Genomic DNA, 15716 nt, shown 5'->3' with positions numbered 1-15716 from the left:
TATCATCCACAATGGGAAAAAGCTTGCAGCCTTCCCGTTGAGATCAGGAACAAGACAAGGATGCCCACTTTCACCACTCTCGTTCAACATAGTATTAGAAGTCCTAGCAACAGCAATCAGACAACAAAGAGAAATAAAAGGTATCCAAATTGGTAATGAAGAAGTCAAACTCTCTCTCTTCGCAGATGACATGATTCTTTATATGGAAAACCCAAAAGACTCCACCCCCAAACTACTAGAACTCATACAGCAATTCAGCAAAGTGGCAGGATACAAAGTCAATGTGCAGAAATCAGTGGCTTTCTTATACACTAAGCGGCTGCCTTTGACTCAGGTCATGATCCCAGGGCCCAGGAATTGAGCCCTACATCGGGCTCCTTGCTTAGCAGGGAGCCTGCTTCTCCCTCTGTCAGCTCTGTCTGCTCTGCCTGCCACTTCCCCTGCTTGTGTGCTCTCTCACAAATAAATAAAATCTGACAAATAAATAAAATCTTTTTTTTTTTTTAAGGAAACACAATTGTCCCTGTTAGGACAGAGGTTATCTGTTTTCTGTATCTACTTTCAATGGGGATTCTAGGGTTGGAGAGGAAGAGATTTAAGCCAAAATGTTTGTTACCAATGAGAAATGTCATTTTATTCAGTACAAGGTAGCAGGTTTCTGGAACTGAATGAGTACAAGTCCTTGTCTAGCCTCACCTTGAAGTGGGGAAAATGGAAGGAGGCTTAAAATCCATGATCAGGCTTATTTCCCACCAAGACCACAAAGTCCTCATGTTAGGCCAAATCATAGAGTAGGAGTAGGAATGTTGGGCCGCCCCTCAACAAGGTAAGAATTGGCTTGTGGTAGGTTTTTCCAGGCAAGTTCTAGGAATCCATACTGAGCGATGCCCACAGGTTGGATAGTGTGTACCCTGCTCTTCCCAGGCAGAGGTACAACATTATGGAACTTGAGAGGACCTGCACGGGCATGGGAATGACCACAAAACAGGCCACAGAATAACCGTTCACCAAGTACTAGCTCCTGAGTTTTCAGGGGCTTTTTGAATATGGTCTCTTGGGGTTGGAATTCCTTTCTCTGCAGCAACTCTAGTAGAAGCCTCTGGATTTGGGGGGACTTAAATTGGTACAGATCCATGAGTTGGTAAAACTGTTCCATCCAAGCAGCACTGTCTTTTGCATAGTGTTGCTGCAACATCCGCAAAACATGATACACTGCCACAAATGTCTCCCATTGGGGCACCTCTTCCTTTTTTTTAGAGATGGACTGTGCTTTCTTCAACTTGGTCATTGTGAGGGCCCTGTCTTTTCCCCTAAAAGCTTTGAGGTCCTTCTGGAACATCAGTGCTAGGGTTTGTTTGTCCACAGAAGCATGGGCACCTGTGAAAATCTCTCTCGCAGCAGGGTAAACATGCTTCATGTCCATCTCTTCCAGAGCATTGGACAGCTGCCGTACCCGTGCACTCCTGTAAGGTTCGCCTAAAAGATGCCACTTTATAGCCTTTGGGACTCCAGTTCTCTTGGTGGTTGATGCTGACACTGGTGAAGGTATGGGCAGTGCCTTGAGGGACAAAAATTCCCTCTTTGCCTTGTGAAATTTGGGGAGTTCTTCCTTATCGCTCAAGACCTGGAACTCTTTCTGGAGTATCAAGTCCAGGGATTTTTTATTGACAGAGGGATAGACAGTTGTGGGAACATCCTTTCTGATTGGATGAAGGTGTGGTATCTCCTTAACAGCACAGGATAATTGTTGTGCCTGCTTCTTCCTATAGGACTCTGCTAAGAGATGCCAATTGAGAGCCGCTGGGGTTTGAGACCTCCTGGTAGCTGATGGGAACACTGGTTCAATGATAGGGAATGACTCTAGCTGGCTGTGTTTTTCTTTTCTTTTAATTGGAGGGATCACTTTTAAGTGCACTGGACTCAAAACATCCTTATGTTGTGGTGTGTCTGTGTGACTTACCACAAGGTTCTGCCTGAGGTGTTTAGCAATGACTTTAAGATTGCACAGAGGCATCCATTTCGAGTATCCCTTTGCAGTGAAGCCTCTGAGGAGCTGGTACAGTCTATGGAAACTGTCCCTGGAAAGCTTCTCTCCTGCTTTCAGTCTTATTAAAGCATTGTTAATCCAGTCCTCACCTGAGAAGCTCGCTTCTGAGTAGCATGGCCTTTCAGCTGGTATAGAAGTAAGGGATGGGGCTGGGGCTGGCCCTGGGGCCTGGCCTTCAGTTTTCCTCATTAGGGTATCCTGGTACTTAAAGAACCACTTCCACCTAGCACCTTTGGGCCAATGCTCTGGTTTCTGTGATTTCATGATAATATCAGGTAAGTGGGACTCTGGCCTGTGGAGGACTTCCGGGATCTGGATCTCTAAGCCTATTCCCATACCCCTGGCTTTCTCCAAGAGCACATCCTCTTGTCTTCCCCAAGAACTTGTCATAGGGTGTGCTCCAAGACGTTTACTTTCCTGTCCTTCCAAATCCAAATGAACCCCCAGCACTTTCAGGGGCATTCTCTTTTTTTCCAAGGCTACTGGGAGGGGTATTTCTGTTGGCCACATGGCCTTATCCATAAGTGTGGGATCTCTCTTTCCATCAACCAATCTTTCTTTCTTAAAAGGCATTTCCCTTCTCATTGTACCCTCCCTTTTCTCAGCAAGAGCCTTGTCTTCTGATAAGCTCACGTCTTTTTTGGGGAGCTCCATTTTCAATACTCTCTCTTCTGAGCATATCACCTCCATATGTCTGCTCTCCACATCCTTCTGCCTTTCCTCCTTTTCCTCCTCCTCCTCCTCCTCTCTTTTCTCTATCTTCTCCATTTCCTCCCCTTCTCCTTCCTCCTCCTTCAGGCTCTCCTCCTCCTCCTCACTCAGCCTCTCTTCCTCCTCCTCCTCACTGAGGCTCTCCTCCTCCTCACTTAGACTTTCCTCCTCCCCCTCACTCAGGCTCTCCTCCTCCTCCTCACTCAGCCTCTCTTCCTCCTCCTCCTCACTGAGGCTCTCCTCCTCCTCACTTAGACTTTCCTCCTCCCCCTCACTCAGGCTCTCCTCCTCCTCCTCACTTAGACTTTCCTCCTCCCCCTCACTCAGGCTCTCCTCCTCCTCCTCACTTAGACTTTCTTCCTCCCCCTCACTCAAGCTCTCCCCCTCACTCAGTCTCTTCTCCTCAATCAGGCGCTCCTCCTCCTGTGGACTCTCCTTTTTCTTCTTACTCAGCCTCTCTTTCTCTTGAGTCAACCTCTTTTCCTTTTTCCTTCTTTGGGTTGAACTCTCTTTCTTATGCTTCTTAGCCAAGTTCTCCTCCAATTCTTCTTCACTCAGGCTTGCCTTCTTTTTCTTCCTAATCAAATATTTCCCTTTCTCTCTCCTGGGCAAAATTTCTTCCTCTTCTCCTTCCTCAGCGATGCTCTCCTCCTCTTTCCCCTTCTTCATTGGACCGTCCTTTATTTCCTCAATCAAACTCTCAGATAAGCCTTCAAACAGAGTCTCTCTGATACTCTCTAATAAGTACTTTAGCTGAGTTTTTTCTGGTTTATCCTTCTTAATTCTCCTTAAAAGTTTCTTTAGCTGCTTTTTTCCTAACAGATTTTGTTCCTGGACTTCCTTTAATATACTCTCTATCTGGGCTTTATCTAATAGTATCTTTTCCTGGACTTTCTCTAAAAACCTTTGGTTCTCCTCCAAGCTCTCTCCATCAGTCAGTGTTTTCTCTTTGGTGGCCAGTCTGTCATCATCTACTTTTCTCTCTTCCTGATCCAGCTCCTTCTCTTGTTTCATTATTTCACTCTGTTCCTTAAAGAATTCCCACTTCTGGCCATCCATTCCACTCTTCCCCATCATAGAAGATCTCTCTTCCTCCGATATTTCAGTTTCTTCCGGGAGTACTATACTGCTTTCCCTAACTATTTTAGATAGGATCCTCAACAGGTAACTCTCTCTCCTCCTTATATCTTTTAACATGGAACTAGCCTCTTTTTTTTCAGAACGAATCCCTTTCTCCATATCCAATTTCCTCATTGCCTGTATTCTCTCCTTTTTGGTTTGTTTCCTTTTTTTCTTTGCAACACCCATCTCCTTGATCCTAATGTCATAGGTCAGTATCCTCTCTTCCTGGGACAGTTCCTCCTCTTTCATAATTTCTCTCTCTTCCTCAGTTTTTTTCTTTCTCTTAGTTATGCCCATTCCCTTCCTGGCTATTGCCTTTTCTTTATCAACATGCCTCTCTTCTTTGGCTGGTTTACTGTCTTTCTGGGTCAGTCTTTTCTTCAGTGCCTTTTCCCCTTTTTCCTGGGATGTTTTCTGCATTTCACTAGTGTGTTCCTCCTCTTCTACAGACAACTTCTCTTTTTCCCAGGCCGATTGTTTTCTTTGATCGCTACCTTTCTCCTCTTTCTGACCCCATATTCTCTCCTCCTGGACCTGTTTCTGTTCTTCTAGGGCTAGTTGCTCTTTTTCGTGGGTCTTTTCTTTATCATCAAAGGATTTCTTATCTTTCCTAACCCATTCCTCCTCTCTCTTAGCTTGTTTCTCTTTGGCAGGGAACACTGTCTCAATTTCCTCCATCTTTTTTTCCTCTTCTGGGATCAGTTTCATTTTTGCTCTGGCCTGTTGTTTTTTTCCCTCAGTCTGTTTCTTCACTTTTTGAGCCAATCTCTCCTCTTTCTCCTCCTGTTTCTTGTCTTTCCAGGCCTGTTTCTTTTCTTCTGGGGACCACTTCTGCATTTCTCCAGCTTTTTCCTCCTCTCCTAATTCTGCTCTCTTCTTTCCCCAGGCCCATTGCCTCTTTTTCTTGGTTGTTTCCTCCTCTTTCTGGGCCTTTCTCTCCTTTTCCACAAGATTTTCTTCTTCTTCTAGGCCCAGTTTCTTTCTTTTCTGGGCTAACCGTCTGTCCTTGGCTTCTTCCTCTTCTTTCTTAGTCTGGTCTTCTTTCTCCTGTTTCCCAACTTTTTTCTTTTCTTGGATTTGTTTCTTTTTAGAGGCCACTTTTTTCTCCTTTTCTGACCATTCCTTCTTTTCTGGAGTCATTTTAATTTCTTGCTCTCCCAAGCTGCCCCTTCCTGATGCCCATTTTCCTTCTTCCACAGACAGTCCCTCCTCTTCACTAGACAAATGTTCTTCTTTCTGTGCCAATTTATGCCTTTCCTCAACATGTTTCTCCATACCGTGTATGTATTTCTTCTCTTTGGGGGACTTCTTCTTCCTGTCTTTAACTTGTTTCTTTAAGTGCAGTATTGGCTCCTCTGCATCCCAGGCCAGTTCCTCCTCTTCCATACCTGGTTCCTTCTCTTCTTCACCTGGCTGCTCCTCTTCCTCTGCCAGCTGTTTCTGTTTCTCACCTAGCTCTTTCTCTTCTTCACCCAGCTCTTCTTTCTCACCCAGCTCCTCCTCTTCCTCACAAGGTTCCTCCTCTTTCTCACCCAGCTCCTCCTCTTCCTCACAAGGCTCATCCTCTTCCTCTCCCAGCTCCTCCTCTTCCTCACCCAACTCCTCCTCTTCCTCATCCAGCTCTTCCTCTTCCTGGGACAATTTCCACTCTCCCCAGATAGGCAGTCCCTCTTCCTGGGACCAAATGCCTTGTTCCTGGGCCATCATAATCTTCTCCAAATCCCACTTACCCCTTTTCCAAGTCCCACTTACCCCTGCCTCCCTTGCCTCCCAGGTCACTCTTTTTCTCTCCCTTAGTTTTACCCCTTTTCCAATCCCTTTCTTTTCTAAGAGTAACTTCTGCTCTTCCTGGGTTAATTGGTTTTGTGGGGAAGCTACTGTTTTTTCCTCCCAAGCTATTTTTTCTTCCTGATGGGTCAGTTTCTCCTTTCCCTTCATTAATTTCTTCTCTGGCATACTCAGTTTCCTTTTTTCCTTGGCTGTTTTCCCTTCTTGCCTGGTTAGTTTCCTTGCTTCTTTTTTAAATTTCCTTTTCTCTAAGACTAGTTTATCTAAGAAAGAAACTTTCTTTTTCTTCTTTGCCTTGTACTTTGTTAATCCTTTTTTGCCCCTTTGTCCTCTCAATTCTGTCCCTTCTTCCTCAACAACATCTATATCTGCCTTTTCAGTTATAATGGATGGTTCTTCTACTACTTGTTCATCCAATTCTGATGAGTCTTTTAGAAGGGGGCAGATCTCTTGGAAGAGTTCCCAGCTGGGCTTTCGGGGAGCAAGCATCATCTGAGCCAAGTTGACCAATTCTTGTCCCAGATCCCTTAACATTCCTGGATGGGAACTTGCTATCCTTGAGGTGACAAGAGAGCAAATATCATCCCTCCAAGATTTGATATCTGATCTACCCGTGCGTCCAGGTGTACCAGCCAAACCTCGGCCACCCTTTCCACGTTTCTTCCTTGTATCTTTTTCTTGTTCAGTAACCTGCATGACTTTTTCCTTGGGCTCTTCTGCAGTTGTCTTTGAAATGACCTTCAAGTCTTTCTCCTGTTTCAACTTCGCAGCTACTTTCTCACGACTTTTTTCCAGGGCCCTTTTCCAAAGCCTACTCACGTGTTTGTGTCTTTCCACCTTAGGGAACACCTCTCCATAATCTTTCATACCACGTTGATCTATGACCTCCATAACCTCTGTGACCTCCATGTGACCTCCTCCTTCTCCTTCATGTCTTTCCACCTCAGGGAACACCTCTCTATAATCTTTCATGCCATGTTGAGCTATGGCCTTCATAACTTCTGTCACCTCCATGTGGCCTCTTCCTTCTGTGGTTTCCATCACAACCTCCTCTGATTCAGGATCCTTTTGAGATTTGGCTGGGCTGAAAGTACTTAATGGCAGTTCAGGCTCTAAGGCAACATCCTGGGTGTCAACCTGCTCTGATTTCCTGGCCTCTCTTTGTTCACCTTCATCCTTTGAAGGCACCAATATAGAACTAAATTGTATAGACTCTGTCTGTCTTGGCTTTCTGGAAACTCTCAGGTCTTTTTTAACTGCAGAGACATTGGGAGAAAAATAGGTAAGAAAAAAGAGGTTCTGAGCGATATCCTTTTTATTATCTAGTCCAATGAACACCCATAAGAGGTATAAAGGCAAAGGGGACTGAGGCTTTATGGTACAGAAATTCTTGACATTTCATCCCAGCTTCCATATCCTAAGGAAGTAAGACCTTGGTATTTGTTGTGATATATGTGTTTCTTTCCCAGAAAGGTTGTTTTCGGGAACAGTATCTCTATGTAATTATGTTCCCACTAGGTCATTTTATATACCCTGCCCTATTGACCCTGTTTGTGCCCTGAGGTGCGACCCAAATATACCCCATATATTACCCCATACATACTAAGTTCTTTTCTCTTTGCTTGAACATATGTCTTCCTTTTCTTTTCTTTGGTGATCTCTTCAGGTATGACTATTTGTTTGACAAGGGCCTCAGGTTTACCATCCATTGCTATGTCTAAATAAAAAGTAGGCTGTTGGTCTCTATATGACAAGGTCAGGTTTTCATTTAGCTGCTGCTCCACCTGAGTAAGCAGGCACTGGATATCTTTAGCTTTGATCCCCAGCAGCTGGTCCAGAGAGGTATCTCCAATAAATTCCCGCCTATAAAAGTCAAGAAGAAAGAAGGATGACACCAAGTCAGTGACAAAACAAGACTTGAAGGAGGAGGAAGATGAGGAGTGAAGAAGGGAGAGAGACAGGGAGGAGGAGGAGGAGAAATTCCAGTTGAAGAGACAGGGATAAAGTAGCCATTTAGGGCAGAATAGTCTGAAGTAAAGGATGGTTAAAGAAGAAAGAATCAAATATATCGAGGAATAGAGCTGCCAGATACAACATGATTTTTTGAAGATTTTATTTGTTTATTTGACAGAAATCACAAGTAGGCAGAGAGGCGGGTGGTGGGTGGGGGTAAGCAAGCTCCCTGCCGAGCAGAGAGCCTGATGTGGGGCTTGATCCCAGGACCCTGGGATCATGACCTGAGCCAAAGGCAGAGGTTTTAGCCCACTGGGCCACCCAGGCGCCCCCAAGATGCTTTTTTGGTTGGTAGATTTGTGGACTTGAGTCTTGATGAATCTTAAGGAAGTGAAGAAGTGACAGGCAGGCTAATCAATGGTTAGAAGAAGAGGGGCAAGCACCGGAGAGGGGGTGGGGAGCAAACAGAAACAAAGAACATAGTGGGAGGAAAAGAATAAAAAGAGAATTGTGAAGAAAGAGGATAATTTGTATAAAAAGAAAGTAAGAAAAAAAGGTTAGGAACTAGAAGAAACAAAAGGGTGAAAGCCACTACCAACTTACTGCATTTCTTCTAAAGTATCTTGTTTCTTCAGCAGGCTTACCAGCATAGTCTTAGTTTGGATGCCTGTGACTCTTATTAGAAGATATAAGGCCTTAGCTCGCACCCTTTCATCACTGTCCACCAATCCCATAGCCAGTGGAATGGCAAAGAGATGGCTTAGGACACCTAGCCTCTCCAGCCCCTCCCAGGCTAGCTCACGGATGCATGGATTGGGATGAACTGTATCTTCCATCAGGCGACAGGAAGCCTCAGAGCAATATCTTGGAGATACTTGATATGTGGCAAAAATTTGTGCCAGGACACTAATGTATGTCTTATATTGGTCTGCAGAACAGTAAATTGTGAGGCTGAGGATGGTCTCAATTAAGCTATTTATAATTCCTTCATCGAATTTTCTTTCTGTCCAATTTTGGTTTTCCAGGCTTTCTAGAACATCACAGAAATTTCTTTTCCGTTTCTTGGATTTATCCCTCTCTCTTCTCATTGAGATGTTCTCTTCTGGTAGAGGCATAGGTGACAGTGTCTGGTGTCTGATGAGTTTGGTCATGTCCCAGTTTGTATCTCGGTACAGATCATAGCGTAAAAAGATTGGGGTACCTTCAGGCCAAAGGCGGGCCCGGATAACTGAATTGGGGATGTAGCCATCAGGAGCAAAGGGCCATTGCTGCCCTTTACCAAAGAAGCGACATAATATATGGTAGGGGTTCAATCCATCCCAGCCAGCAAGCTGTAACTGAGCAGGAACGATGTGTCGGGGACGATTTTGCTTGGGGTCAAAAGTAACATCCTTGTCCTCCAAAAAGTGTGATTTGGGTCCCATTTGAATCACAGCGGACATATGTCTCTCTTCCTCTACAACATGGGGCACAGTATTGTCAAAGGCAATGACCCGTTTATTAACAAGTACCTCTAGCCCCTGTAATTTCTTCAGCCCTTGTCCAAGGTAGACAAATCTAGGTACAAATATGTTTTCAAAAGAAAAGAAGAAGCTAGGCAGGAAGGGTTTCGGGACTTCTTGTATATCATCTACATTGCTTAGGATAGCTAGGTGTATCAACTGAGCAGGAGGAAGCAATTTTAAGCAGGATACCAGATAAAGACTCTGGTTGAAGGTCAAAAGCAGGTCACCCCGATTATTGGCAAAGCAGAGTGGGCCAAAATGCAATGCTGAATCCAACTCAGTTAGGAGTCTACCGTGGAAATCCCAGATCCGGACTGAGCCATCAATGCCCCCTGTGACAAAAAGTTTCAGGGAAGAGCAGACATCAAATGAAGTGATGTCACACTGGTGCAGGCATTTTGTCCCTTTGTCTCCCACAGACCCTTGTTTTGCTTCTGAAGATTTGGGAAAATCTTGGTAGTACCAGAGATGCCAGCAGCAGTTCTCAGTGATGGCACCCACAGAACCTGGCAAGAGGATCACGTGTGTTAGGGGGCAAGCACAGAGAATTTTGTTTATGGGCTGCAGAATTACCTTGTTCTTCTGAAGCACAGCTTCTGTCAGGTATATAGTATCATCCATGCCATAGGAACAGAGTAAGGAGATTTCCTGGCGACCTTCCAAGGTAGACAGTGCCAAAACTGCCCCAGAGTGAACAGTCTTTTCTGTTCGGGCACAGCTATAGTGGGAGAGGATTCTCACAATGCCACTGTCATGCCCACAGAACATCAGTCCTGCTAGGCCCATACCCAAATGGGACTGTCCATAGGCCAGGCACCTTACTCTATCCCCATAGTTTACCGAAGTGCATACCAGATACTTGGCTGTGCAAGGAGAGCGAGTTGCATCAAACACCAGCACCTCTGAACCACCTGTTGCCACAAAGAGCTCTTCTTTGTCTGTGTCATAGGCCCAAGCCACAGCCCTGTCCATGACAAGGAGAGGCCAGGTGATAACCAGGAGATCTCCTGTTACTGGAGACAAGAAGCGCAACAAACCATCCTTAGTGGCACAAAGGATCCGAGTCCAGTTATGGCCACAGCAGACCCGCTGCAACTGCTCAGGAGCGGAGCCACATACATTGAAGAGGCTATAAAAATAGGGCAGGTGGTGCAATGAGAAAGTATGGGTAGTCTGGCAGAAAAAGGTGGTGTCATCAATGAACTGCAGTTGCTGCAAATCCTTATCAATATTCAGCTGCCGCAGCAAGTTTCCAAAGGCAAGATTCCATTCCTTTACAATGCCTTCTCGGCCTGCTGTGAGTAAGGTGTAGGTCTCTGGCCGGCTGTAAACACATATCACTGATGAGGAGTGGGCTTGGAAGCTGTGGAGGAAATTACCCTGGTCTAGGCTCCAGGCATGGATCTCTCCGTCCTTGTTTCCAGCATAGAAATAGCCCTGAGAGACACAAGTGAAGGAGCAGGTGATGAAAGAGCCATTGGCTGTGGGAGTGAACTTTTTCCTCTCTTTCAGCTGGCCCTGACCCTGGTGAGTGAAGACCCTCACCTTATCCTCACAAAGAGCCAGGAGGGAGCCCTGGGGACCATTCAGGGAAAAGCCCTGTACAAACTCATGGTCAGACAGCAGCACTGTTTGTGCCATCTGGAGGCTCCTGCTGTTTGGTAAGATGAGCCAGGTAACCACGGCCCCCAAGGTACCAGAGAGCAGTATCTCAGCTTCTGAGTCATAGCAGAGGCAGCTGACGGAGAAACGACAGGGCACTGTGCCCAGAAATATAAATGCTTGCTGGTGATCTTCGAAGAGCCACAGGCGTGTGTCACCACAGTAAGCAATTAGCATGTGGTGGGAACCTGTGTGGACCATTGCTTCAATGGGTGGCACTTGATCCATCACAGGAAACTTCATCTTCTCTATCATGCCTCCCATTTCCGTATCTTTCTTCTGTACCCAAAGTACTGCCTAGAAGAGGATCAGAGATGAAAACTTGACAAGGAGGCAGATTATCCCGAGAGTGAGGGGTTGGAAGGGTTGGATGTTTAGATGCCTGTTCCCTCCTGTAAGGAAAGACTGGGAGCTCCTGGGTGGCTCAGTCAGTTAAACGTCTGCCTTTGGCTTGAGTCCTGATCCCAGGGTTCTGGGATCAAGCTCCACATCAGGTTCCCTGCTCTGCAGGGGAGTCAGCTTTTCCCTCTCCCTCTGCCTCTACACCTGCTTGTGTGCTCTCTTTCTTGCTCACTCTCTCTTCCAAATAAATATACTTTTTTAGAGACTAAGGAAAGACTGAAAAGCTTGATTTGGGGAGTTTCCTGGTACTGGGTTTTCGGATATGTGGTAGAAACAGGATGCTTTAGGCTCTTTCCTTGACCTTCAGTCTGCTTTCTGGGGAATATGAATTCTCTGGACCTGATGAGTAGAGGGGTAAAAGGATTGTTGCATCCAGGTCAGATTGGGATATGGAGATGGGTATTAAAATGAGCTAACTCAGAATCAATTTCATCATTCTGATATGAGGGCAATAGAGGTATGATGCTTGTGAAGTAAATTAAGAAGGAAGAAAAAAAATGAGGGAGCTTTACCTGTATTTGTTTTGAATGTGGTTCCACCCAGTTTAAGGACACAAAATAGTTGACATCAATGGCATAGAAGCAGATGAAAGGCTTGCTCTGGGGTTGGTGAGTCTCCTGGTATAGAGTCTCAGGCCAGTCACGCAATACAATCACATCATTCTTTCGTTTTTCATCAGCCTGAGAGAGAAGAGTGTGCTGAGCTAAAAGGCTTGAATAACCACTCATTCATTTGATAAATATTTATTAAGGATTAGTGGACATCTGTTGTTTTTTAGCTAACCAACATTTATTCACCCTACTCCTAGAAAGTACTATCTGGGGGAGTCATTCCTCCCACACCCTCACCCACATCTTAATTTAAAGTACCTCCCAGGGGCACCTGGGTGGCTCAGTGGGTTAAGTCTCTGCCCTCGGCCCAGGTCATGGTCTCAGGATCCTGGGATCGAGCACCGCATGGGGCTCTCTGCTCAGTGGGGAGCCTGCTTCCCCCTCCCGCTCTGCCTTTCTCTCTGCCTACTTGTGATCTCTTTCTCCCTGTCAAATAAATAAAATATTTAAAAAAAAAATAAAATAAAGTACCTCCCAATCTTTCTTTCAACCAAGTTTCCATAAGAAGGAAGCCCTCATGTCCATTTCACCTAAGGCATTAATTTCTCCCTTATGTATCTAGAATGCTACTAGTTATATACCATCCTTGAGAGAACTAAGAAAATGGCCCCTCAAATCATTTTGTTTTCCATGGTTTAGATAAGGAACATTTGAGAAAGGCTGGTATATTCTATAGGGACATGGGGATATGACACTGAGCAAGAGAGACATGGCCTTAGGTTTCAGATGATAAGAGTCCAGTGGGGGAAACAGGCAAGTAACAAATGTCTGTACAAAAGAAGTAAGTACTTAAAAAAAAAAAAGGAATACAATCCTTTATGAGTTTATCTCCACCTGTCACAGTTGGAACGACCCTTCAGAGTTCCTGCCTATACCCAAAGAACCACCCCTATAACTATCACACTTCATGATACACTACCTTTGGGAAATCCATACTTCACAGACATAGAATGCCCACCCTGTGGGCCTAAGAGCTAGACAATTTGGCACGCACCTTTCACTATTCTTAGTGTTAGGTGTGTTATTCACAAAATGGAGTTAACTGTGCTTCAGCTATACATTCTGTGGTGTGTGTGTGTGTGTGTGTGTGTGTGTGTGTGTGTGTGTGGTGTATTAAGGGAGATATGACTTTTAACATGATACACAGTAGAACATGTAAAACACACACTATCTTATAGTGACATAGTATATATCTAGGATGTAAATACATGAACTTCCTCATGCTAATCAGCCAAAACTGAGGCTTATAAAATCTATTTTTGAGATCCCTCTTCTCAGCAGATGCTTGTGCTACACTGCCTCTTGAACAATGTTCCATGACTCTAACTCTCCAAGTTTCTCTGCATCCACAAAGGATTTGAGACTATACTAAGGCCATTATCTGCAACTTAGAATCTCTCTTTTCCTTATATTTCTCATATTCAGGTCTTTGTACATTCTGAGAGAATACAGGATACAGAGAGCTGGAGAGCTTCCACTCAGTGACAGCAGCAAAGTTGAGAGAAAGGACACTGGTATCTGAGCTCTTCATCTCCCATCCCTCTTCACTGAATCTAAAACTCATTTACATATCCCTTATTCCATTAATCACCATTCATCTTATCCTTTCCAGACTTTGTGCACAAACAATTTGCTCACTCGCTCAACAGTATCAATGCTTTTCTCAGTATGACTCTAAAAGACTAAGACTCTTAAAACCAAGCAATGTATCTCTGGGCCTGGAAGAACTATTGCCTACTCTATCAATCGCCCTCCTTCCATTTCAATAAAACTCAGATCTTGTTTAGGGTGATCATGGGCCCAGAAATCCTGGCAGTATAGAGTAGCACTATGGTACTCCAAGGCTGGCACAGCTCTGTACTTTTTGGCCTTTTCATCTCTTCTACCTATTTGCAAGTTACAGCTGATACACGGAAGTGCAGAAACTATCTTATAACCTTAAGATGATAAGCTAAAATATTAAGGATGGTATGTAAAGAAAGAAAAAGAACATGGGTCCCTGACAACATGTAAGACAAAGCTACCTCCTGCTTGTTTAATCCATGTGAGTCCCTTTTCTGTTTTGGGTTTGGGTTTTTGTTTGTTTGTTTTTTGTTTTTTGGCAGCAGAATATCTTTTAATTATAAGTATTATCATCCGAATCTAGAAGGAGGAGTTGTTTAGGAGTATGGGAAACCTCTTCCAAAGTTGCTTACATGTTGCCTGTGCCACAGGCTGCCACAGCAGGGATATTTAGTACCAGCCCACTATGTGCATATCTCTCATACACATCACCTTTATATCCTTCAGGATATTATTTATGAGAAGTTTCAAGTCCTTCCACTGAGGAATAAGTCTGGGGGAAGGTGACATCTTTGTAATGTTCCAGTTCTTTATAGGCATCATGGATTATAGAACCTGTGGAAGGTAAAAATGACTTAATCACAACATCTGATGTTAGACAGGAAATCAAGGGAACTGAGAGAGGGAAGAGCAACAGGGAAAGAGAAAGTATTAGAAACACAAGAAACTCTCTTATTTCAGAAAGATCAGAGTGACAATGAACTACTGACACTGGCAACAACATGGTTGAATCTCAAAAACATGATGGTGAGAAGCCAGATACAAAAGAGCACATACTACATGATTCCAACTTTATGAAATTCTAGAAAACAGTCACCTAAATAGGGACAGAGCAAATCAGCTGTTACCTGGGGATGAGGGATTGAGAGATTCCTGAGGAGGGGTAAAAGTGAACTTCTTTTTTCTTTTTAAGATTTTTTTATTTATTGGAGGGAGGGGAAAGAGAGAGAGAGCAGAGAGTGAGCACAAGAGGGGAAGAGGGGCAAAGGGAGAGGGATAAGCAGACTCCCTGCTGAGCAGGGAGTCCAAAGTGGGGCTTGACCCCAGGACCCCACAATCATGACCTGAGCTGAAGGCAGATGCTTAACCAACTGAGCCACCCAGACATCTCAAAAGGGACTTTCTTATAGTAGTGATGGGAATGTTCAGTATCTTGGCGATGGTAGTGGCTATGATAGTGGTTATGTGGGTACATAAATTTGTCACAACTCATCAAAACACACATTTTAAATGGGCACACTTTATTGCATATAAATTATACCTAAGTAAATTTGATTATTGGGAGTTTTAGTAAGTCTAGAAACAGGAAAAAATGTGACAAAAGAAAGCTAAGAGGTGAGCTTAGGTGAGTCAGTTGCAGCTAGCCAAACAAATACAGAAGCCTGGCTTTGCAGCCCTTCCTTAACTCTCTTCATTGGGATGCATGTTTTTGCAAACATAATTTTTGGACTTAATTATATCTATCCCCCTTTCCTATTGAAGACTTCATGTATGTGAGTCACTCACATGCTCAACAAATATTTACTCAATATTCATTATATGCCAGGCCTCTGTGCTGAGAGCTGGAGATAAAGCAGTGAACAAGAATGATTACCTGCCTTCCTGGAGTTTACTATCTAGCATGGAAGGCAGATACTGAACAAGTTAAAATAGATGTCTAGGGGCACCTGGGTGGCTCAGTGGGTTAAGGCCTCTGCCTTCAGCTCAGGTCATGGTCTCAGGGTCCTGGGATTGAGTCGCGCATCAGGCTCTCTGCTCAGCGGGGAGGCTGCTTCCCTTCCTCTCTCTCTGCCTGCTTCTCTGCCTACTTGTGATCTCTGTCTGTCAAATGAATAAATAAAATCTTTTTTAAAAATAGATGTTTAGTTCTGGTAAGATGCCAGACTAAAATAACCTGAAATTCTCCCACTTACAAACTCCTAGAAATTCTGGAAAAGATAATAAGAGGCTGAATTCCAGGTGGGGTGGGAGGACACACAGCAATAAATACAAAACTGCCTCTGTGGCAGTTCTGAGGAGGTGTAGTTATCAGAACCCCCAAGTGATGGTAATGACTGGGAATTAGAGTAGTTT

General features: G+C 44.3%; 2 protein-coding genes across 2 annotated transcripts; both read right to left on the bottom strand.

The window, feature by feature from the left end:
• Positions 1-784: 784 nt before the first annotated feature.
• LOC132005945 (WD repeat-containing protein 87-like) lies at positions 785-2437 on the bottom strand. The gene has a single exon (XM_059383464.1). It carries the CDS (start codon positions 2435-2437, stop codon positions 785-787), a length of 1653 nt encoding a protein of 550 aa, XP_059239447.1.
• Positions 2438-2456: 19 nt separating this feature from the next.
• On the bottom strand, positions 2457-14183 carry LOC132005944 (WD repeat-containing protein 87-like). The gene is made up of 8 exons (XM_059383462.1): positions 14071-14183; positions 13500-13528; positions 11988-12004; positions 8225-11085; positions 7342-7531; positions 5963-6844; positions 3507-4600; positions 2457-2544 (listed from the first exon to the last, which is right to left on the bottom strand). The coding sequence occupies exons 1-8, from the start codon at positions 14181-14183 to the stop codon at positions 2457-2459; spliced, it is 5274 nt and encodes a 1757-aa protein (XP_059239445.1).
• Between the last annotated feature and the right edge of the window lie 1533 nt (positions 14184-15716).

This window comes from Mustela nigripes, chromosome 17 (genome assembly GCF_022355385.1).
Source record: "Mustela nigripes isolate SB6536 chromosome 17, MUSNIG.SB6536, whole genome shotgun sequence".
Lineage (NCBI taxonomy): Eukaryota > Metazoa > Chordata > Mammalia > Carnivora > Mustelidae > Mustela > Mustela nigripes.
The sequence above is the reverse complement of the archived record's forward strand: the minus strand, read 5'-3'. Positions and strand labels throughout refer to the sequence as shown.

Bases quoted from the DNA above. Each gene is read 5' to 3' on its own strand.
- LOC132005945 (XM_059383464.1), bottom strand. From the start codon at position 2,437: ATGACAAGTTCTTGGGGAAGACAAGAGGATGTGCTCTTGGAGAAAGCC.
- LOC132005944 (XM_059383462.1), bottom strand. From the start codon at position 14,183: ATGCCTATAAAGAACTGGAACATTACAAAGATGTCACCTTCCCCCAGA. The intron at 13,529-14,070 runs GTGTATGAGAGA...AGTAGGCAATAG, and splicing joins CTGAAGGATATAAAGGTGAT to TTCTTCCAGGCCCAGAGATA. The intron at 6,845-7,341 runs GTCATACCTGAA...GTGCCTTCAAAG, and splicing joins AGGCCCTTGTCAAACAAATA to GATGAAGGTGAACAAAGAGA.